This window comes from Nomascus leucogenys, chromosome 19 (genome assembly GCF_006542625.1).
Source record: "Nomascus leucogenys isolate Asia chromosome 19, Asia_NLE_v1, whole genome shotgun sequence".
Lineage (NCBI taxonomy): Eukaryota > Metazoa > Chordata > Mammalia > Primates > Hylobatidae > Nomascus > Nomascus leucogenys.
Window position 1 is genome coordinate 57,850,677 of NC_044399.1, and position 24,382 is coordinate 57,875,058.

At 41.9% G+C, this 24,382-nt stretch overlaps 2 protein-coding genes across 3 annotated transcripts in view; one reads left to right on the top strand and one right to left on the bottom strand.

Annotated features, from left to right (window-relative positions):
- The first annotated feature begins 3,057 nt into the window (after nt 1–3,057).
- TRMT61B (tRNA methyltransferase 61B) lies at nt 3,058–23,712 on the top strand. Its single transcript, XM_003262674.4, has 7 exons — nt 3,058–3,783; nt 8,498–8,600; nt 12,270–12,460; nt 20,761–20,852; nt 21,946–22,172; nt 23,139–23,216; nt 23,302–23,712. The coding sequence occupies exons 1-7, from the start codon at nt 3,091–3,093 to the stop codon at nt 23,343–23,345; spliced, it is 1,428 nt and encodes a 475-aa protein (XP_003262722.2). The 5' UTR covers nt 3,058–3,090; the 3' UTR covers nt 23,346–23,712.
- SPDYA (speedy/RINGO cell cycle regulator family member A) overlaps nt 22,936–24,382 on the bottom strand; it is a 32,136-nt gene continuing 30,689 nt past the window's right edge. For both annotated transcript variants that reach the window (XM_012501477.2, XM_003262678.3), the window contains one exon: nt 22,936–23,683. In XM_012501477.2, the coding sequence (XP_012356931.1) occupies nt 23,649–23,683 (35 nt within the window). In that variant the 3' untranslated portion in view covers nt 22,936–23,648. The remainder of the gene's footprint in view (nt 23,684–24,382) is intronic.

Genomic DNA, 24,382 nt, shown 5'->3' on the forward strand with positions numbered 1-24,382 from the left:
CTCGGTGACAAGAGCAAAGCTCCGTCTCAGTAAATAAATAAAGTAAGTAAACATGATAAGTTGATGATGTATCACAAATTCATCATCAAGATAATAGTTTCAGAGTGCAGGTTGACAACTTCATAGGGAAAACAGAAGTAAAGGATAGCCAGAAATAGAAAGGCACACATAGTGACTTCTTTTTTGAGAATTTCAATGCTCTGAAAGATCATGAATAAATAATATTATTTTCCAAAATGTACTAATGTATTTCATTAGATGTGTATAAGACAAAATACATATAACATTGTGGCTGTTATTCAAACAATGGAAGGAAAGTGATGCCATTTTCCATTTACAATTTGTTTTAAAAATCAAAGATATGTAAATTTACTTCCCATATTTTGTTAGTGTATTTTCTTTTTTTCCAATTCCTGCTCATTCTGAAATAACAGCCAAGTATCATTTGACAATACTCAAGAAATAATAAAGTAGGTATGATAACTTTTAAAACCACCATAGGGCTTAGAGTTCAGGAGGTTCCGGCTCAGACCTATGTTTGGCAATGATAATCTCCTTAATTTCAAGAATTTTATAACCAAAAATGAGTTTTTGTCTTAGAAAGCCTATCACAAGAAAAAGTAGTGAGAAAAGCCTACGACTCCAGAAACTATTGGTCATAAGAACTTTTCCTAAAAAGCAAACTACACAAAGTGAGACAGGCAGTTGGGGTGTGGAGACAGCAGTTTCTTTATTCATTTTTAGAATTAGAAGGGAGAAATTTGGCCGGGTGCAGTGGCTCATGGCTGTAATTCCAGCTCTTTGGGAGGCTGAGGTGGGTGGATCACCTGAGGTCAAGAGTTCGAGACCAGCCTGGCCAACATGGTGAAACCCCGTCTCTACTAAAAATACAAAAATTAGCTGGGTATGGTGGTGCACGCCTGTAATCCCAGCTATCTGGGAGGCTGAGGCAGGAGAATTGCTTGAACCTAGGAGGCAGACATTGCAGTGAGCCAAGATCATGCAACTGCACTCCAGCCTGGGCAAGAGTGAGACTCTGTCTCAAAAAGAAAAAAAAAAAGGAAAAAAAGAAGGGAGAAATCCTGTTGATGGAGTTTATGATGGCTGATGTCCTAGAAAGTACTGGTTAGAAAGTATCAATTTATGTCTTAGAAAGTAATAACAGCCAGGTGCAGTGGCTCATGCCTGTAATCCCAGTATTTTGGGAGGCCAAGGCGGGTGGATCATGAGGTCAGGAGTTCAAGACCAGCCCGGCCAACATGGTGAAACCGAGTCTCTACTAAAAATACAAAAATTAGCCTGGCATGGTGGCAGGTGCCTGTAACCCCATCTACTCGGGAGGCTGAGGCAGGAGAATCGCTTGAACCCGGGAGGCAGAGGTTGCAGTGAGCCAAGATCGTGTCATTGCACTCCAGCCTGGGCAACAAGAACAAGACTCTGTCTCAAAAAAAAAAAAAAAAAAAAAAGAATAGCAAGATTGATTTCATCAAATTTAAACAGAATTCACATTGACTTCACAGCCCTTTGAATATACTTGGACTTTAAGTTCAACTGTACTGTTGACCAGTCTTTCCAAATGGTGTTACAGTACAGAGCATGGGCTGCTGAACCAGACTGACCAAATAGGAAACTCTGCCATGCCACTTGTCAGCTATGCATCTTGACCAAGCAATCCTCTGGCCTCGGTCTCCCAAAGTGTTGGGGTTACAGGTGTGAGCCACCACTCCTGGTTTCCCCAAATTATTTAATCTCCCTGGGCCAGTTCTTTTACTCATAAAACGGATTTGTTTCTAACACAGAATTGTTGTAAACTTATATGAGTGTGTAACGTGCCTCGTATTGCCAGACTCTCAATAAACTTTTGCCCAGTCAACTAATGTCCAGCAAAGAGGCTAGTGATTTTTCTTTTCTTTTTTTTTTTTTTTTTTTTTTTTGAGACAGAGTTTTACTGTGTCGCGCAGGCTGGAGTGCAGTGGTAGCTCGATCTTGGCCCACTGCAACCTCCGCCTCCCGGGTTCAAGATATTCTCATGCCTCAGCCTCCCTTGTAGCTGGTATTACAGGCGTGCACCATCACGCCCGACTAATTTTTTTCTCCCGAGAGGAGTTTTGCTCAGTCGCCCAGGCTGGAGTGCATTGCCGAGATCTCAGCTCACTGCAACCTCTGCCTCCCCGGTTCAAGCGCTTCTCTTGCCTCAGCCTCCCGAGTAGCTGGGATTACAGGTGCGTGCCTCCACGCCCAGCTAATGTTTGTACTTTTAGTAGAGACGGGGTTTCACCACGTTGGCCAGGCTGGTCCCAAACTCCTGACCTCAAATGGGCCGCTCGCCTCGGCTTCCCAAAATGCTGGGAGGTTAGTGATATTTAACGTTAAATAACTTTGGCCTCCAAATATACCTGTTTCCATTTTAAGACACTTCTATTTCGTTTTGGGAGGGTAAACTAGTTATATTTTAATAATGAAAACATGTGTTACATAAGCACCTAGTGAGTACTCAAATCAACCTCGGACTCTCCGGGAGTGAGGGGTGGGTGAGGGGACCGGCAGGTGGTCACAGCCCCATCAAAAGGGACTTGGGGCTGGGGGATGTCGCGGTCAACTGGGAAAGGAGAGCCAGTCAGCAAGTGGCGCGTCCCACGCCGTCTGTCAAATGCATCTGGGGGTTAGCTGTACTCATACATCTTGGGAGTGACTAGGTGACTTCCGTGTTCAAGACACTAGCGAGCTAAGCCTGGGATTTCAGTTTGCACAGCGCTTTGTTAAGTTTTGTCTCTCAATCTTGCTGTCCACTAGCGAACCTGGAGGATGTCTGTTAGCGGTAAATTCTTTACCCACATTCCGAAAAGGAAAATGGGCGGCCGCGCGCGAGGACATATTCCTTGGATGGTCACTCAACCAGGACTCCACCGCTCCCGAGCCCCCGCTTGACCTAGCGCACCGCCCCCTCCCCGACGCAGGCGCAGTCGCGGAACTGTAGAGCCCCACGCAGCTGCAGAGCCACCGGGCTGCTGCGCCTTGCGCGCGACGGGGAAAGAAGGGGTCGCGCTATGCTTGCGTCACTCGTCTGCGACGGCGCCTGCGTGAAACACCATGCTGACGGCAGGGTGCCGCGGTCCTATCTTGCTGTGCCTGCGGCAGGGGCTCGGAACCAATTCATTCCTGAGCGGCCTGGGGCAGGAGCCCTACGAGGGACCTCGGTCACTGTGTTGCAGGTCCTCGCCTAGAGACCTGCGAGATGGAGGAAGACAGCACGAGGCGGCACAAAGGAAAGCCCCAGGAGCAGAGTCTTGCCCATCTCTCCCTCTGAGCATCTCTGACATTGGGACTGGATGTCTTTCGTCACTGGAAAACCTCAGACTGCCGCGGGAAGAGTCATCCCTTCGAGAGCGCGAGGACTCGAGCGGAGACCAGGGCCGGTGCTGTCCCACACACCAGGGATCCGAGGATCCTTCGATGCTCTCGCAGGCCCAGTCCGCTACCGAGGTCGAAGAGCGTCACGTCCCCCCTTCTTGTTCAACTTCCAGAGAGAGACCCTTTCAGGCTGGGGAACTGATCTTAGCTGAGACTGGGGAGGGAGAAACAAAATTTAAGAAATTATTTAGGTTGCACAACGTTGGACTCTTAAATAGTAACTGGGGGGCAGTCCCGTTCGGCAAGATCGTGGGGAAGTTCCCCGGCCAGATACTGAGGAGTTCCTTCGGTAAGCAGTACATACTGAGGAGGCCAGCATTGGAAGACTATGTAGTATTAATGAAAAGAGGGACTGCCATAACATTCCCAAAGGTAATGCGATGGAGATAAGGTGTGTATTGGTTCCAGGAGGAGCAAAGACAGATGTAGTACTCAGTCCTGATTAATGTACTCAAAGCACATCTCAGAACGTTTGGATTTTTTATTTTACTCAGGCTTTTAAAATAAACCAATGGCTATAACTTTTACATATCTTGATGAAAATTAGCATTAGGAAACGGCTAGATTTTAATTTTAACTTGGGAGTCTCGATTCCCTTATTCGTAAAATGTGGATAATAGCTCAACTTTTGTTAGGGTGATGTGAACTCACTACGTACATAATAAGTACTAATTTTGTTCCCCATTACTCTTAAGTTTACAACTTCAGGAGTCAAGAGAATGTTGAACTCCTAGGCAACAATTTTTTAGTACTACTATGATGATATTTTAATAATATTTAATAATCATGTTACAAGAGTATTTTTTATCAGCAATAGATACATTACGGTGCTTTTCCCTTTTTAGGGAAGAAATAGAGTTTTATATTAAAATAGCTAACATTCAACACCAAACATAAAATGACTATTCTTTATTAAAAAGTTAACTGCCTAAAGCCTAGTTTCAGTCTTTTTTTTTTTTTTTTTTTTTTTTGAGACAGGTTCTCACTCTGCCATCCAGGCTGGAGTACAGTGTTGCGATCTTGGCTCACTGCAACCTTTGCCTCCCAGGTTCAAGCGATTCTCCCACCACAGCCTCCTGAGTACCTGGGACTACAGGCATGCACCACCACCCCGGGCTAATTTTTGTAGAGACGGGGTTTCGTCTTGTTGCTTAGGCTGGTCTTCAACTCCTGGCCTCAAGTGATCCGCCCACCTCGGCCTCCCGGTGCTGGGATTACAGGCGGGAGCCACCGCGCCCAGCCCTAGTTTGAAGTTTATGCTAATCATCTATTGGTAGCAGATTATTTCAATCCTTAGTCACAGTCACAGTCCTTGAGTAGAATGTTCCTGTGTAACACAACTCCTCCTCCTTTCTCCAGATCAGGATTCATTCGTTATTTATTCAGCAAATTGACTGCCTTCCATACTCAAGGCACTATTTAGGGAAGTATAGTGTTGAACTGCAGTCCTCACTCTCAACACAGACCTTACATTCTAGAAGGGGTGACAAAGAACAAACAAGTAAATGAAAGAATAAGGTCATTTCCAGTAGTATTAAGTGTCATGAAGACAAATATATTAACAATGACATTGTTTTGGGTGACCTGGGGTATGAGCATACTGTATGTCAGGTGAGTAGAGATGGTCTCCAAGGAGGTACACTTGATAAGAAACCTAAATAAGGAAGAGCTTGCCTTGTAAACAGATCTAGGAAGATAATTGTTCTTGCAAAGGGAGGAATACTGCAGAGTTTCTGTTGTGGCCTCAGTGGGTCAGATGAGGGACCCCGTATGAGGTGTGGTTTGAGTATTTTATTCCATTTGTAGTGAAGGACCATTAGAAGGTTCTGAGTAGGAATCCAGTCTGTATTTTAAACGGTCTACCCAGGGACTAAGAAAACTTTCCTCAGAAGCTTAGGCTACTGAGGTCTAATAAGCTTTTTTTTTTTTTTAAAGACAGGGTATTGCTGTGTCACCCAGGCTAGAGTGCAGTGGCTCAATCACTTCTTACTGTAGCCTCAACCTCCCAGGCTCCAACAATCCTCGAACCTCAACCTCCTGAGTAGCTGGGACCACAGGTGCATGCCACTATGCCTAGCTAATCAAAAAAATTTTTTTTGTAGAGTTGGGGTCACCCTAACTTGCCCAGACTGGTCTCAAACTTCTCTAGGCTCAAGGGATCCTCCCTTGAGGGTGCTGGGATTACAGAACAACCGCTCCTGGCCATGGTTTCATAAGCTCTTGAAGAAAACTAAAAGACTTGTAATTTTATCTTGCTTCCCCATGTCTGCTTTCTCCCCATTAGACAAAATCAAGAGAGATTAGTTACACTTCATGAAGTTATACATATGCATCTTTAGTGTACTTTCTGCCTTTCCATTTGTTACAGATAAAAGTTACATTGTTCCACTCTAAGGAGGAATTTAAGTACTAAATTTGTTAGGTGTTGACTTCTCTTTATAGCTTCCAAGTAGTGGCTGGAGATAGTTTAACTTCAACTTCTACAACTTTGAAATGCTTGAGGGAATACCTCCACTGATGTTTAAAAACTGGTCTCCCTGTTAGAATTACATAATTCCATCTTAGTATTAAAAATATGACCAGAGGCTGAGTGCAGTGGTTCACACTTGTAATCTCAATATTTTGGGAGGCTGAGGCAGGAGGATCATTTGAGCTCAGAAGTTTGAGACCAGCCGTGGCAACATACGGAGACCTTGTCTTTACAAAAAATAAAAAATTAGCCAGGTATGGTGGCACACACTTGTGGTCCCAACTACACAGGAGGCTGAGATGGGAGGATTGTTTGAGCCCAGGAGTTTGAGGCTGCAGTGAGCCATGATCTTGCCACTGCACTCCAGCTGAGTGAGGGGCCGGGCGCAGTGGCTCACGCTTGTAATCCCAGCACTTTGGGAGGCCGAGGTGGGCGGATCACGAGGTCAGGAGATCGAGACCACGGTGAAACCCTGTCTCTACTAAAAATACAAAAAAATTAGCCGGGCGTGGTGGCGCCTGTAGTCCCAGCTACTCGAAGAAGCTGAGGCAGGAGAATGGCGTGAACCCGGGAGGAGGAGCTTGCAGTGAGCCGAGATTGCGCCACTGCACTCCAGCCTGGGCGACAGAGCTAGACTCTGTCTCAAAAAAAAAAAAAAAAAAAAGGTGAGGGGGCAAGTGCAATCACTCACACCTGTAATCTCAGTGCTTTGTGAGGCCGAGGCAGGAGGATTGCTGGAGGCTAGGAGTTCAAGACTAACCTGGCCAACATAGCAGGACCCCCATCTTTATAAAAAATTTAAAAAAAATTAGTTGGCATGGTAGTACATGCCTGTGGTCCCAGCTACTTTGGAGGCTGAGGTGGGAGGATTGCTTGAGCCCAGAAGTTGGAGGCTGCAGTGAGCTACTATTGCACTGCTACACTCCAGTCTGAGCAAAAGAGACCCTGTCACCAAGAAAATTTGTTTAATAAATTTAAAAAAAGTTTTTTATTAATGTCATCCATAATATTTGTGTTGTGTTAACAAAAACAATTCCAATTATATGTTTGGCAAGTGGGTCCTCCAATCTAGTAATAGCATAGTCTATTTTTTTTCTTATATAACAGGGCTCCTCTACCCCCAGGCTGAGGACGGGTACCAGTGTGTGGCCTGTAACAGGGAACTGGGCCACACAGCAGGTTAGCAGTGGGTAGTGAGCATTACTGCCTGAGCTCCACCTCTTGTCAGATCAGCCATGGCATTAGATTCTCATAGGAGTGCAAACTCTAGCGAACTGCGCATGCGCCGGATCTAGGTTGCATGCTCCTTATAAGAAACTAACTAATGCCTGATGATCTGAGGTGGAACAATTTCATCCCAAAACCATCCCCCTCTCCCCAATCTGTGGAAAAATTGTCTTCCACAAAACAGGTCCCTGGTGCCCAAAAGGTTGGGGACCGCTGTTATATAGTCTCTTAATTCTAAATTAGAAGTTCATCATTTGGCCAGGCACGTTGGCTCATGCCTGTAATCCCAGCACTTTAGGAGGCCGAGGTGAGACCAGCCTGGTCAACATGGTGAAACCTCATCTCTACGAAAAATACAAAAAATTAGCAGGCCATGGTGGCGGGTGCCTGTAATCCCAGCTACTTGGGAGGCTGAGGAAGGAGAATCGTTTGAACCCAGGAGGCGGAGCTTGCAGTGAGCCAAGATTGTACCACTGCACTCCAGCCTGGGTGACAGAGCGAGACTCTATCCCCCCAAAAATAAATAAGAAGTTCATAATTTTGGGCTGGGAACTGGCTCACACTTGTAATCCCAGCACTTTGGGAGGCCGAGGCGAGCGGATCACCTGAGGTCAGGAGTTTGAGACCAGCCTGGCCAACATGGTGAAACCCCATCTCTACTAAAAATACAAAAATTAGCCGGGCGTGGTGGCAGTCACCTGTAATCCCAGCTATTCGGGAGGCTGAGGCAAGATAATCACTTGAACCCGGGAGGCAGAGGTTGCAGTGAGCCAAGATTGTGCCATCGCACTCCAGCCTGGGGGACAAGAGCGAGACTTCGTCTCCCAAAAAAAAAAAAAAGGAAATTCATCATTTTATGCAGAGATTATATAGTAAATTCCTAACTGGTCTTCCTGCCTCTTGATTTTTCTCCAATAGATCCTGTATTCTTCTGCCAGATTAATTCTCATAAAATGCCATTTATATCACCTCAGTGACACACCCTAGTTGCTTATCAGGCTGAGTTCTAATGCCTCATACTGGCATTTAATTCTCTGCCTGTCTCTCCTGAGATAAACTGGATTTATTCTACCTCTGCTTTGTTTAAAGCTGTTTTTACCTTGTGATTGTTCCCATAAATTGTCTACTCTTTGTCTTTAAACTAGGCCATCCTGCTGCTCTATGAACTTATTGTCTATAATTTTGGTATTATTCTGAAGTCTTGCCTTATTTGTTAATTGATTCTTGGATCTCTCTTATTTCATCAAGTGAAATATAAACTCTGTAGGCAGGTCCAGAGTCTGATTCATTTTTTCACTCCCTTCTCCACACCCAACAATGTAAGATAAGACTAGGTGCTTAGTACATATTTATTGGTCACTGAGTCACCCATACTGTTTTCAATCATAGGATATTAATATGATTCTCTCAATGATGGATATCAACCCAGGTGATACTGTTTTGGAAGCTGGCTCAGGCTCTGGTGGAATGAGCTTATTTTTATCCAAAGCAGGTAAGAGATTGGACTAAGCTACATCTCAGTAACAAAGAAAACATTCAATTTGTTCATAGTAACAGAAAGTTATAAAGATATTTGGGAAAATACCTAACATTGAGGTAGCATTCTCCTAGAATCTGAATGTAAGCAACTATTTTTCTTTCCATTTTGTACACTTATTCCAGTCAGTCTCTTTCTAATCCTCCCTCCATTTTCTTTGCTTTGTCTTACTTTCTCCATGCTCTCTAATGCTGCTTCTTTTTTCTTAAGTATACTTTTTATTGGAATACAATATGACTACAGAAAAGCGTGCAGATCATAAGTGGATACCTCAATGAATCTTTGTATAGTGACCACTCATGTACTTATGACTGAGATCAAGGTAGGGAGTGTCCCTGCCCCACAGATGCCTCCTCATGTCCCCTCCCAGTCCTTATCATCACCAAAGGAAACCACTATTGTGACTTTTATCACCACTGATTAGTTTTGCCTCCTTCGAACTTATATAAAATGGAATCATACAGTATGTGCTCCTTTGTATCTGGCCACTCTCATTCATCATTATGTTTGTGAGATTCACTCATTGCATACAGCAGTAGTTCTTTCATTTTAGTTGCTGTGTAGTACTCTATTTAAATCACAATTTACCCATTTTACTGTTGATAGACATTTGAGTTGGATATTACAAATAGTGCTGCTCGGAACCTCCTTGTGTACTTGTCATGTTATTGTTGAATGCTAGTGCCAGATGAATACTTAGCCTGAGGGAATATGGAAGGAGGTTGTCAGCTGTTGGGGGGAGAGTTATATATCGTTAGGGCCAAAGAATTATCGTAGGTGTTCATAAAGAAATTAATCATAGTACAGAGATATTAAGTAAAAAGCTAGATCATGAAGAATTATCTTTTTTTTCCAGAAAGTCTCTAAAAATTGTCAGTTGGTAAAAGTACTGCTTGAAGGTGGGTGTCTGATCAAAAATCAAGAGGTGTATATTAAACATATATATTTTTTCATGTTCCTACCACTTAATTTCTGGTTACTTTTATGCTAGTTGATTAGTACCCCTTTGCCTACCTAATTTCTCTGAGTGTCAGGGTTGCTTTGGGTGGTCTGTCTGTGCAGTGTTCTCTTCCCTATGTAATACTAGACTGCTGAATAGTCACAGTACTTTCTTTGAGTAGATTTTATAAAGATTACAGATAGAAATATACTGAAATTAAACTCACACCTTTTGTTCTTTGACCTAATGTCTTCACATATGAATATTATCTAGATTATACTAAGCCAGCAAATTCATTCTGGGCTCCTCAATCTTTTGTTTGACTTTTCTGTACATAGTTAAAGGCAGTCATTTTCTCATAATCTATGACAAATTCCTAACTGCATGGTTTCATTTGACAAAGTGGATTTATAAAAATTGGTGAGAACAGATAAGTGCCTATATTTCTAAAGTATGTAGTATCAGAGGAGTGTCATGGCTTGAATAATCCTAAACTATAAATGTGCAAGAAATTATTGCTATTTACCTATGTGATGGATATTTTTCTCCATATTTTCTTTTCCAGTTGTTTACGTTACTTTTTTTTTTTTTTTTTTTTTGAGGCAGGGTCTCACTCTGTTCCCCAGGCTGGAATGCAGTGGTATGATCGTGGCTCACTACAGCCTTGACCCTCGGAACTCAAGTGATCCTCCTATCCCAGCCTCCCAAGTAGCTGGGACAATAGGCACATACCACCAAAGCTGGCTGATTTTTAAAGTTTTTTGTAGAGACTGGGTCTCACCGTTGCCCAGGTTGGTCTTGAACTCCTGGCCTCAAGCAATCTTGCCTCCCAAAGTGCTGGGATTACAGGCATGGGGCACCACACCCAGCTTATGTTACTATTAACATTAATTTTTATCTCCTGAGAACCTGATAACTTGCAGTTGGAGTTACATTTCAAAAGATACCTTGGAATTTAAACTTCATTAGTAAACTGTAAACTGATTGATCTGGGATAATCTCCAAATGGTATCAAATCACTTCAGATAGAGGTGGGTGGAAAGTTAATTGCCTTAAGTTAAAATGTAGTACTCCTCTCTGGAATTGCAGTATTACTGTGCTAATTAGTTTAAAAGTTCTTCACACACACACACACACACACACAAACACACACACAAATACAAATACTTTTTTTTGTATTTTTTGGTAGAGACAGGATTTCACCATGTTGGCCAGGCTGGTCTTGAACTCCTGACCTCAAGTGATCTGTGTGCCTTGCCCTCCCAAAGTGCTGGGATTACCGTGGCGAGCCACTGTATCTGGCCACAAATACCTTTTAAATATATGAAAGACTCAACCTCATCCATAATAAAAGAAATGCACGTTAAAATTACATTAAAAGGCTGAGCATGGTGGCTCACATCTGTAATCCCAGCACTTTGGGAGGCCAAGGCAGGCAGATTGCTTGAGCTCACGAGTTTGAGACCAGCCCGGGCAACGTGGCGAAACCCTGTCTCTACCAAAAATACAAAAAATTAGCTGGGTGTGGTGGTGCACACCTGTCGTCCCAGCTGTTCAGGAGGCTGAGGTGGGAAGATCGCTTGAGCCTGGGAGGTGGGGGTTGCAGTGAGCTGTGATTGCACCACCACACTCCAACCTGTATGACAGAGTGAGAGCCTGTCTCAAAAAAAAAAAAAAAAACTAAAAAATCTACATTAAAAATGATAAACTTTATTCACTTTTTAGATTGACACAGATAAAAAGTTCAATAACTTAGAGAGAGTATGGAGATACAGGTATTTTTTTTTTGAGCCAGAGTCTTGCACTGTCGCCCAGGCTGGAGTGCAGTGGCGCATCCTGGCTCACTGCAAGCTCTCCCTCCTGGGTTCATGCCATTCTCCTGCCTCAGTCTCCCGAGTAGCTGGGACTACAGGCATGTGCCACCACGCCCGGCTAATTTTTTGTATTTTTTTTTAGTAGAGATGGGGTTTCACCATGTTAGCCAGGATGGTCTCGATCACTTGACCTCATGATCTGCCCACCTCTGCCTCCCAAAGTGCTGGGATTACAGGTGGGAGCCACTGCGCCTGGCCTGAGATATAGGTATTCTAATGCATTGCTTGTTGGCATATAAGTTGACACCACTTATGTGGAGGACAATGTAATATTATGTGAATAAATTCACATACCCCTTGAGCCAGCAATTCCATTTTTAGGACTTTATCCTGTAGAGATATACTGGCTTGATACAAAGACTTAGGTATAAGAATTTTCATTGCAGTATTGTTTATATTAGCATATGACTAGAAACAAGCTAAATGTTCATCGTAGCCATACATGACTGGAATATAATGCCTGTTAAAAGGAATGCAGTACATCTAGAATCACTGAAATGACATTGGTAAATAAGGAAGGTAGAGGACAGTGTGTGTAATACACCACAATGTGTATTAAAAACAGAGAGAGATACTTGGCATGCTTGTATAGGCAGTGACTATCATGGGAAAGGTAAATAGCTGGTAATGTAGTTGCCTCTGAAGAGGGAGGGAGATTAATTGGAGATCAGGGATGGGAGGAAGACTTGTAACATTGAACTATTTGAATTATTTTTTTCACATACATGTAGTACCTTTGCAAAATATGTTTTTGACACTTTTTAATAAACTGATTAATATTATGAAATATCAAATTATTTTTTACTTAAGTTGGATCACAAGGACGAGTCATAAGTTTTGAGGTACGAAAAGACCACCATGATCTGGCTAAGAAGAATTACAAACACTGGCGTGATTCATGGAAATTAAGCCATGTAGAAGAGTGGCCAGACAATGTGGATTTTATTCATAAGGACATTTCAGGAGCAACCGAAGACATAAAATCTTTAACATTTGACGCAGTAAGTTTTCTAATGTGGGTCCTGTGTTATTACTTTGACTACAAAGAAGATAGGGGTCAGGCTTCTTTTGTATGGGCAAGGGTCTTCCTTCATTTGCTTCATGTCTATCTCTAGGCATTGAAAGAATATTTTCGTTTCATGCCTTTTAATCTCATGGTGGGATTTGGGACAGAGAGACATACTGAGTTACCGAGTTGGGTGCTGAAGTTGTCATTGAATGTGGGATAATGACTGAAAGCTAGGACCAAAGACTAGTTGAGCATCATGAACCTCAGTATTTCCAGGATAAATCGTACTTTGGAAGCAGCATTGGAAGCATATTGAACCCAGCACCTAACCTGAACTGTGAGATTTGGGGGAATAAGTAGCTTCCATTTGACAGGAAATAGGCAGAAGGCATCTTTAGACAGTTAAAGTCAGGATATCAAGAGGAGTGTGTTCATTGAAGATATCGAGGACAGAGGTGTTTATCATGAACAAAGCTCCAGAAAGTGGAGCAGAGACATTGTGAGGAAGAGAAACAATGGGAGGTTGACTTAGGGAAAAGAAGCAGAGAAGATGAAAGTAAAAAGATAGATGACAAGAGAGGATACATTAAGCTGTGATCAAACATGGTGGAGATCTGGGACATGGAAGTATTTGCTGGCTGAAGAGTTTCAGAATTCCTTGGTGATGCCACTTCACAGTTCGTAGCTTCACACTATGGACTGAGGCCTTGGTTAGGAGTCTTCCTTCCTTTCCTTAAGTGGCTGCTGGAAGGATGGACTATTTTGGTGAGAAATGAAGCAAAGTTCAAAGAGGAGAGAAAATCTTTTTTTTTTTTTTTTTTTTGGAGACAGAGTCTCATTCTGTTGCTTAGGGTGGAGTGCAGTGGCACAGTCTCAGCTCACTGCAACCTCTGCCTCCTGGGTTCAAGTGATTTTCCTGCCTCAGCCTCGTAAGTACCTGGGATTACAGGCATATGCCACCATGCCCAGCCAATTTTTGTATTTTTAGTAGAGATGGGGTTTCACCATGTTGACCAGGCTGGTCTGGAACTCCTACCCTTAGGTGATCTGCCCACCTCAGTCTCCCAAAGTGCTGGGATTACAGGCATGAGCCACCGTGCCCGGCCATGAAAATGATTTTTATCAGCACTGGCTTCTAGCACTGATATAACTAAAGCCTATAGTTTTAGTGGCACAGCTTCCTGTACAGAAAGACCTCAGTTATTTTTTCTCATCTATGGCTTGCATGTTACAGCTCAATAAGGGGGAAAGGGCTCTGTTTAGGTCATCCATAGGAATGTCAAAAATACCTGGGAGATTAAATTCGTCATCAGAATTTTGCCTGATGAGCATGAAACACAACAAAGGATTTTAATGATATCATTGAAGCTTTGTAGAAACCTGCTGAACCATTCCTGATCTAAAAAGAATACTCTTTTTTAGATTTATTCAGCTGAATCTCTCTTGAATAATAGTGCCAGATGATTACTCAATATGAGGGAATAGAGAAGGGGGGGTGTCAGCTGCTGGGGGAGAGTTATATACCATTAGGGCCAAAGAATTATAGTTGGTGTTCATAAATAATTATAATACAGAACTGTTAAGTAGAAGCTAGATCATGAATAATTTCCCTTTCTTAAGAACGTTTCTAAAAATTGTACATTGGTAAGAGTACTGCTTGAGGGTTGGTGTTTGATCAAAGATCAAAAGGCATATGTTAAACATAAATTTCTGGCTGGGCGCAGTGGCTCATGCCTGTAATCCCAGCATTTTGGGAGGCCGAGGCAGGTGGATCTCCTGAGGTCAGGAGTTCGAGACCATCCTGGCTAACACGGTGAAACCCCGTCTCTACTAAAAATACAAAAAATTAGCCGAGCGTGGTGGTGGGCGCCTGTGGTCTCAGCTACTCAGGAGGCTGAGGCAGGAGAATGGCGTGAACCCGGGAGGCGGAGCTTGCAGTGAGCCGAGATCGCGCCACTGCACTCCAGCCTAGGTGACAGAGCGAGACTCCATCTCAAAAAAAAAAAAAAAAAAAAAGAAAGAAAGAAAGAAAAATACAAAAATGAGCCAGGCATGGTGGTGGACGCCTACAATCCCAGCTACTTGGGAGGCCGAGTCAGGAGAATCACTTGAACCTGGGAGGTGGAGGTTCCAGTGAGCCAAGATTTGCGCCACTGCACTCCAGCCTGGGAGACAGAGCAAGACTCTATCTTAAAAAAGCAAAAAAGAAATAAATATGTATGTGTGTGTATATATATATATATATATATATATATATATGTATGTATGTATTTCTGATACTGTCATTCTCCTGCTGAAAAAACAATCTGGAGCTTTTCTTTCTTTTTTTTTTTTTTTTTTGAGATGGAGTCTTGCTTTTTCGCCCAGGCTGGAGTACAGTGGTATGATCTCGGCTCACTGCAACCTCCGCCTCCCGGGTTCAAGCGATTCTCCTGCCTCAGCCTCCTGAGTAGCTGGGATTACAGGTGCCCGCCACCACGGCTGGCTAGTTTTTGTGTTTTTAGTAGAGATGGGGTTTCATCATGTTGCCCAGGCTGGTCTGGAACTCCAGGGCTCAAGCGATCCACCCGCTTTGGCCTCCCAAAGTGCTGGGATTACAGGCATGAGCCACTGCACCTGGCCCGGAGCTTTTCATTCAAAGACTTCTGGTGTCCAGAATCTGATCTAAACCTTCCTTTCTCTAGTCCTTTATGTAACCTGACTCCATACATGCCAACCAAAATGATGCTAAATGAATCAAAAAGGTGTTAAACCATTAAAAAAATAGAAAAAAGAGAGAGCATGACTAATAAAAGACAAATTTTGGAAACAGCTTAACCATCAAAAGAGAATAGACACAATGGAATACTAACAATAAATGTACTCTAGCTACATCAATAAATCTGAAAGACTTGGTGTTTGGTGGAAAAAGCATTATAAGAGAATATGTGAAGTGACCACCTACATGTAAAATTTAAAACTACACAACTTGTATTGTTTGTAGCTATATACATATGTTGTGGAAGTATAAAATTTGGGAATGTTACCAACTTCAGGACAATGACTGTTTCTGAGGAGAGAAAAGGAAGGGAAAGGAATAGAGGGAAATAAGTTTGGGGTCCATTCAGATTGGTCCACCGCCAGGCTCCATAATAACCAGTGTAACCTTGGGTAAGTCACTTAATCTTTCCATGCCTCAGTCACCTCATGTATTAAACAGGAATGATAATAGTACCTATTTCATAGAGTTGTTGAGAATTAAATAAGAGAATTCATGTAAAGTACCTGGTACATAGTAAGCACTGAATAAATGTTAGTTACGATTTTCATCATTTTGATTTTCTTCCTTTCCCCTTTTCTCTGCCTGTTTAAACTCTATTCTCCCTTCAAAGCTTAAAGGTCATCTCCTGTGTGAAATATCCCTTCATCATCTAGCCAGAGGATTGTTACCTTCCTCTGAATTTCTGACCCACTTTGTTTCTGAAGTCAACAAGCATTTATTAAGAACCTGCCATGTGCCATGTGCTGTGCTAAGACAAAAATTACACATTCAAAAGAGCTTTCAAAAACAAAAAATGGATAAGAAATATTAAAAAATTTTTAAAAATTAGCTGTTGGCCAGGTATGATGGCTCATGGCCATAATCCCAGCACTTTGGGAGGCTGAGATGGTTGAATCACTTGAGGTCAGGAGTTTGAGACCAGCCTGGCTAACATGGTGAAACTCTGTCTCTACTAAAAGTATAAAAATTAGCTGGGTGTGGTGGTGCAAGCCAGTAATCCCAGCTACTTGGGAGGCTGAGGTGGGAGGATCGCTGGAACCCAGGAGGCAGAGGCTGCAGTGAGCTGAGATTGCGCCACTGCACTCTAGCCTGGGTGACAGAGCAAGACTGTGTCTCAAAAATTAAATTAAATTGGCCGGGCGCAGTGGTTCACGCCTGTAATCCCACTACTTTGGGAGGCCGAGGAGGGCAGATCATGAGGTCAGGAGTTCGAGACCAGCCTAGCCAACATGGTGAAACCCTGTCTCTACTAAAGATAAAAAAAAATAGCTGGGTGTGGTGGCACATGCCTGTAATCCCAGCTACTCGGGAGGCTGAGGCAAGAGAATCTCTGGAAACCGGGAGGCGGAGGTTGCAGTGAGCTAAGATTGCACCATTGCACTCCAACCTGGGCGACAGGACAAGACTCCATCTCAAAAAAAAAAAAAAATTAATTAAGATAAAATGAAATAGACATATAAGCAATTACTAAAAAGACTCAGAAGTATAAAACACCATGGCTATAGAACTCGGTATGAGGAGTAGAGGCTGTAAATGCAGTCATGAGGGGCTAGATAATAAAGAAAGTTGTGTATGTATCAAGCTGGATAGTAAGGACATTATCTTGTAAGTAGGAGAGTAGACTGTCTAGATTTCTGTTTTAGAATAATTCTGGAGAAAGAATGGAGGCTGGGAGTCTATGCAGAAAGGTATTATAATATTTCAACAAGATACGGTGAGGTGTTGACCTAAGTCAGTGTCGGTGGGATTAATTTGAGAAACACTGGAGGTAGATTTGTGAGACTTTAATTCAGAGTCTCAAAAGAGAATTCAAGGTAAAGAAAATGATGGCTTCTTGATTAGGCTTTGAAAAAAGAAAATGATGACTCTTAAGTTTCTGGTTTGAGTAACTGGATAAATGCTGTTAACTGAGAATTGAGCATTCAAGAGGATTTGCAGTTTTTTGGGTTATCTGACTTTGGTCCTTGTCAATAATAGAGTAAAACTACATTCTGAGAACCCATTTATGTCATCATAAATGTTGACCCTGGATTGTCACTGAAATCTTGACTTGGATATTTATTTATTTATTTGAGATGGAGTCTCACTCTGTTGCCCAGGCTGGAGTGCAATGGTGCGATCTCGGCTCACTACAATCTCTGCCTCCCAGGTTCAAGCATTTCTCGTGTCTCAGCCTCCCTTGTAGCTGGGACTACAGGCACCCGCCTGTAGTAATCCCAGCTAATTTTTTTGTATCTTTAGTAGAGACGGTTTCACCATGTTAACAGGCCAGGTTGGCTTCGAACTCCTCACCTCAGGTGATCCACCCACCTCGGCCTCCCAAACTGCTTGGATTACAGGTGTGAGCCACCATGCCTGGCTTTGACTTGGATATTTAATAGGCATCTTAAATACATGTCCAAACCTGAACTCTTATTTCCCCCAAGCTTGCTCCTCCCATAATCTTCATCATTTTCCTCATTAGTAAATGACATCTCCATTCTTTCAGTGGCTTAGGCTAAAAACTTTGGATTCAGTCTTCTTTTTCTCACATCCTACAGCCAATCCTAATTCTAATTGGCTCTGTCTTCAAAATATATACCACTTCTTACCACACCCACTGCTCTTTGGTATTATAAGCCACTGTCATCCTTCCTTGCATTCTCAGTGTTTTTTGCATGTAGATTTCAAAATGAGTCAGAGTATACTTAATGACAGTGAATTGTACACTTAAAATGGCAATGTATATTTTACCACACACAAAAATAGTTTTTTAAAAAAGTTCAGATCATGTCATTCTTTAAAATTCTTCAGTGGCTTCTCAATTGAGTAAAGCTAAAGCGTGCATGATTCTATGTAATCTGTGTCTACCACCTTCGATGTCGTCTCTTACCACTTCCCCCCTTTTATCTCCACTGCAGTGACAGTGGCCTCAACAGACTCCCCAAGTAGCCTACTACCTCAGAGTGTTTGTATTAAATATTTGCTGTTCCCTCCACCAGGAGCTCACTTCTCCCCTACATTTCCATGGGTTAAACTTAATTTTATTCAGGTCTCTTCACTGACCAGCCTGTATATAAAATGACACCTCCTTTCCCTGACCTGTCACTTTCTTTCCCTCTTTCTCTGCTTATTTTGTTTGTTTTGAGATAGGGTCTCATCCTGTCACCCAGGCTGCAGTGCAGTGACACAGTCATAGCTCTGCAGCCTTGATTTCCCAAGCCCAAGTGATCCTCCCTCCTCAGCCTCCCAAGGGGCTGGAACCACAGGAGCACGCCACCATGCCTGGCAGTTTTTTTTCTTGAGACGGAGTCTCACTCGGTTGCCCAGGCTGGAGTGCAGTGGCCTGATCTCTGCTCACTGCAACTCCGCCTCCCGGGTTCAAGCTATTCTCCTGCCTCAGCCTCCTGAGTAGTTGGGATTACAGGTGTGTGCCATTGTACCCGGCTAATTTTTGTATTTTTAGTAGAAATAGGGTTTCGCCATGTTGGCCAGGCTGGTCTTGAACTCTTGACCTCAGGTGATCCACCCACCTCGGCCTCCCAAAGTGCTGGGATTACAGGCGTGAGCCACTGCACCCTGCATTTTTTTAATTTTTATAAATGCGGGGTCTCACTGTGTTGCCCACGCTGGTCTGGAACTCCTGGGCTCAAGCAATCCTTCTGCCTTGGCTTCCCAAAGTGCTGGCATTACAGGCATGAGTTGCCATGCCTATTCTGCTTTATAACTGTTTTTCTTCATGTCACTCACGACCCTCTGTCCTATTTATTTATATAGTTTTTTATTTTTGTTTAATATCTACCCCTTCATTAGATCCCATGAAACAGACTATAAGCTCCAACTATGTCCTTATCACTTAGAAAAATATTTGCCATGTAAAGAGTGCTTAATAAATATTTGGTGAATAAATTAATAAGATGTCCCTTGACCGATTAGTACTGTTTTTAAAAAGCACATAATCTAATATTTTATCATTTAGTAAATAGATATGCCAGCATATCTCTAAGCTTTCTGGAGTTAATACAACAGTAAATGTTAGTTTATTTTCAATTTTGACCAGATTTATTTTTTGTTTTCAATTAATTTTTAATTTGAAAAATTTTCACTTATCTTTGTACTTATTGGCATCTTCTGTGACTATAGCCATGTATACTGCAATTGAAACAAGAATAAAGAGGAAATAAGGGATATGATTCTTTTTTTTTTTTGAGACAGAATCTCACTCTGTCACCCAGGCTGGAGTGCAGTGGTTTAATCTTGGCTCACTGCAACGTCCGCCTCCGGGGTTCAAGTAATTGTCCTGCCTCAGCCTTCCCAGTAGCTGGGACTATAGGTGTGCACCACCACACCTGGCTAATTTTTGTATTTTTAGTAGAGACAGGGTTTCGCCATGTTGGCCAGGCTGGTCTCAAACTCCTGACCTCAGGTGATCCCCCCCGCCTCGGCCTCCCAAAGTGCTGGGATTATAGGCATGAGCCACTGCCTCTGACCAACAACGTGAATTTCTGTTGCCAAAGCTGAAATAAAGCATCTAAATTTATAAGTTTTGGCAATAGAAATTCACATTGTCAGCCAGGTACAGTGGTTCACATCTGTAATCCCAGCATTTTGGGAGGCCAAGGCGGGCAGATCTCTTGAATCCAGGAGTTCAAGACCAGCCTGGGCAACATGGCAAAACCTGTATCTACATAATGTACAAAAAAATTAGCTGAGAATGGTGGCGCCTGCCTGTAGTCTCAGCTACTTGGGAGGCTGAGGTGGGAGGGTTGCTTGAGTTCAGGAGGTGGAAGTTGCAGCGAGGTAACATCGTGCCACTGTACTCCAGCCTGGTCAACACAGCAAGACCCTGTCTCAAAAAAAAAAAAAGAAATTCACATTGTCTCAAATGTTTAAATTTTTTATGTTGTAATGGCGTGTTTTACACTTGGCAATATTGATAATACAGGCATCCAGGAATCTTTCTTTGGTTATATTCATATATACATACATAGCCAAATCAAATCAATATTTCCATATTAATATGCAAAGTACAAGACATATCATTATGATTTTTCAGTATCATCAAGTACTATGACAAATTGTTTTTTCTTCCTGAGACAGGATCTCACTCTTGCCCAGGGTGGAGTATGATGGCACAGTCATAGGTCACTACAGCCTCGAACTCCTAGGCTCCAATGACCCTCCCACCTCAGCTTCCTGAGTAGCTGGTACTACGGGCTTGTGCCACTGCATCCAGCTACTTTTTTTTTTTTTTTCAATAGAGTCAGAGTCTCGCTATGTTGCCTGGGCTGTTCTCAAACTCGGCCTCAAATGGATCCTCTTGCCTCAGCCTCCCAAAGTGTTGGGATTACAGGCAGGAGCCACCTTGCCCAACTGTATAATAATTAACATACCCTTTTGGGAGTGGTAAAATGATAGTTAATAATACTGCCTTCTAAAAAATGAAATACTTTGATTGCTGTCCAAAAGTGTGTCATTTCGCCACAATAATAAAACTTATGCTTTATTTAAATAGAATCAGACTGATCCAGTTCTCTTTTTCCCCCACACAGGTAGCTTTGGATATGTTAAATCCTCATGTTACTTTGCCTGTTTTTTACCCACATCTTAAGCATGGTGGTGTATGTGCTGTATATATAGTAAAGTGAGTAATAGAACTGTTTTTCTTTGTAATGTGACTTTTAAGTGCACTTTTGCTTAAGTACCAAACTAATTTTTTTTTTTTTTTTTTGAGACAGAGTCTCACTCTGTCACCCAGGTTAGAGTGCAGTGGTATGATCTCAGCTCACTGCAACCTCCACCTCCCCTGTTCAAGCAGTTATCCTGCCTCAGCCTCCCAAGTAGCTGGGATTACAGGCGCCCGCCACCATGCCCAGCCAATTTTTTCTATTTTTAGTAGAGAAGGGGTTTCACCATGTTGGCCAGGCCTGGTCTTGAATTCCTGACCTCAGGTGATCTGCTCGCCTGGTCTCCCAAAGTGCTGGGATTATAGGCTTGAGCCACCACGCCCAGCCAAAGTACTCATTTTGTAACTGAATAAAGTGTATACGGCATCTTATACAACTGTTTTAAAATGACAAGTCCCAAGTTCATTTATATTACTGTATATTTATTTAGTTTTTTCTTTTAAACCTTTTCTCGGTTTTTTTTTTTTTTTTGAGACAGTCTCACTTTGTCACCCAGGCTGGGGTGCAGTGTCATGATCTTGGCTCACTGTAACCTCCGGCTCCTGGGTTCAAGTGATTCTCCTGCGTCAGCCTCCTGAGTAGCTGGGATTACAGGTATGCGCCACCACACCCGGCTAATTTTTGTATTTTTAGTAGAGACAGGATTTCACCATGTTGGTCACGCTGGTCTGGAACTCCTGACCTCAAGTGATCCGCCTGCCTTAGCCTCCCAAAGTGCTGGGATTACAGGCATGACCCATGCCCAACCCTATATTACTGTTGAAATCATTTTTTACATAAATAGTAATATAAGATGCATATTTTCTTCTGACAATCTGGAAGAAACGTTTTAAAAGTATAATGTGAACAGTAATGTTAAATTATGGTCTCTGTGTTTGTTTACTTAGAATTTTGTGAAAGTACTTTTTATGCCTCCTAACTTGCATATTTAAACCCTCTCCTGCCTTAATTTAACTATAGTATTTAAATGTGGGCAAGAGGTGTAGGGAACTTAAATAAATATAATCTTATTATTTTAGTAGAAATGTAAATTTTTCACTTTTCTGAAAGCATCACACAGGTTATTGAACTTTTAGATGGAATTCGCATCTGTGAACTTGCTCTTTCATGTGAAAAGATAAGTGAGGTCATTGTCAGAGATTGGTTGGTTTGCCTTGCAAAACAGAAAAATGGAATTTTAGCTCAAAAAGTAGAACCTAAAATCAACACAGATGTACAACTAGATTCTCAAGAGGAAATTGGAGTTAAAGGTGAGCTGTTTCAAGAGGATGACCATGGTGAGCTTCAGTTTTACTTTATGCATGCAGTAATGAATGGAGAATGAGTTCCTGAGCATACCGACCAATAGATTATAAAAATATTCCTCAGCAATTTTCTATAGAAATTGAAGTGTGATATTTATTCTGCTAAGATGTATAAGGCACAGAATAATGACTTTTCCTGCCTTTTACATAAAACTCTGATACCTTTGAAGAATTGAGCTTTTTATAATATTCATATTTTACTTGTCACAAGGAGCTTGGTTTGTGAAATAATTTAAATATATTAAGGATTTTTTTTTTTGAGACTGGAGTCTTGCTCTGTCACCCAGGCTGGAGTGTAGTGGCACAATCTCGGCTCACTGCAAGCTCCGCCTCCCGGGTTCACGCCATTCTCCTGCCTTAGCCTCCTGAGTTGCTGGGACTACAGGCACCCGCCACCATGCCCGGCTAATTTTTTATATTTTTAGTAGAGGCGGGGTTTCACCATGTTAGCCAGGATGGTCTCGATCTCCTGACCTCGTGATCCACCCGCCTCAGCCTTCCAAAGTGCTGGGATTACAGGCATGAGCCACCGCGCCCGGCCAAGGATGTTTTATGTTTAGGTCACTGATTATTAATGGGACCTGATAGGCAAATAGCTAATATTCCAAAAAGCAACTTCTAAGATGCTGCTGGAATTCTTGAAAGAACTGAGTTTAGGTCTTTGTTGTATATACATATTATTTAGGCCATGAACAAGTTTTCAAGTATCCGTTGATTTATGATATGGGCTTATCCATTTGGTTATAAAATCATATGTTTATTGTATAATCATTGACAAATCGATTCTGTATAATAACTGGCAGAGTAGCTCTAAAACAAATGCAAGGAATAAAAAGAGAAAAAACTTACAATAAAGAGAGTAACTCATATTTTAACAGTTTTGTGAAAAAAATAGAAAATATTTTATGTAGCTTATAGTACATATATTTTTTACAACAGAAGAATCACATTCTGATTTTCCATATGGATCATTTCCCTATGTTGCTAGACCAGTACACTGGCAACCTGGTCATACAGGTGAGTAATGTTTTCAGAACATATTAAATGGTGTTTTTTCTTTTAATTAATATAATGACTTTATGTTTTTCTTCTCTTAAATTAGCTTTTCTTGTCAAGTTGAGAAAGGTCAAACCACAACTTAACTGAGTACTCCAGACGACAGCAACTGACTTGAAGATGGAGAAATATCAAAATAGAACTTTATATTGAAAATTGCTACTTTCATAGATTGGCATTTTTAGCTATTACTATGACTTATATAACTTATAATTTTGAAAATAACAACTAAAAGATGTATAACATGGCAAAACTGCTTAAACATCCCATTTTGACACTTGTCTTGCAGTTAGTTTGACATTTTGTAGTTAATGATTCCAAATTGGTTTAGTTTGGCCATCTCATTCTTCACTTCCTGTAAACCACTCCATAGAATTGTCTTTCTTCAAGAAATTAGTTTCCTTTATTTGATTGATGGTCATTGACTACTGAAATAAAATATGCATTTTAAGATAAATTTTATGTATCTGTCCATTTTAAATACATCTTATAATGGCTTGTATATGTCTTAAAAAATAATAAGAAAATCTGGGTTATAGTAAATAATGGGGGGAAACTTAAGGATGATATAATCACCTTAAAAATTGTAACAAAAGATGTAACAGCTGTTGAATCTCTTTTATCCCCCTCAGAATCTTTTTAACCAGCTTGAAATAACATTAGAATTCTTCGGTGTTACTACACAAATTAAATGTTTGGGGGCCAGGCACAGTGGTTCACGCCTTTGGGAGGCCAAGGCAGGCAGATTATCTGAGGTCAGGAGTTCGAGACTAGCCTGGCCAACATGGCAAAACCCTGTCTCTACTAAAAATACGAAAATTAGCCAGTTGTGGTGGCGGGCACCTGTAATCCCAGCTACTTGGGAAGCTGAGGCAGAAGAATCACTTGAACCTGGGAGGCAAAGGTTGCAGTGAGCTAGGATTGTGCCACTGCACTCCAGCCTGGGTGACAGGGCGAGACTCCATCTCAAAAAAAAAAAAAAAATGTTTGGGGAATACATTTTGGAAACATGAATTAATTACAAATGGGACTTATTATTCATAGGCACCAGTTATTTAGCATTTACCACATACCATACATTGTTTTGAAAACTTTATATATGTTTTTCACTTACTATGGACAACTTA

Coding starts and splice junctions, on each gene's coding strand:
- TRMT61B (XM_003262674.4), top strand. CDS start 3,091: ATGCTGACGGCAGGGTGCCGCGGTCCTATCTTGCTGTGCCTGCGGCAG. Junction 3,784..8,497: donor CTGCCATAACATTCCCAAAG/GTAATGCGATGG, acceptor TTTCAATCATAG/GATATTAATATGATTCTCTC. Junction 12,461..20,760: donor AATCTTTAACATTTGACGCA/GTAAGTTTTCTA, acceptor TCCCCCACACAG/GTAGCTTTGGATATGTTAAA.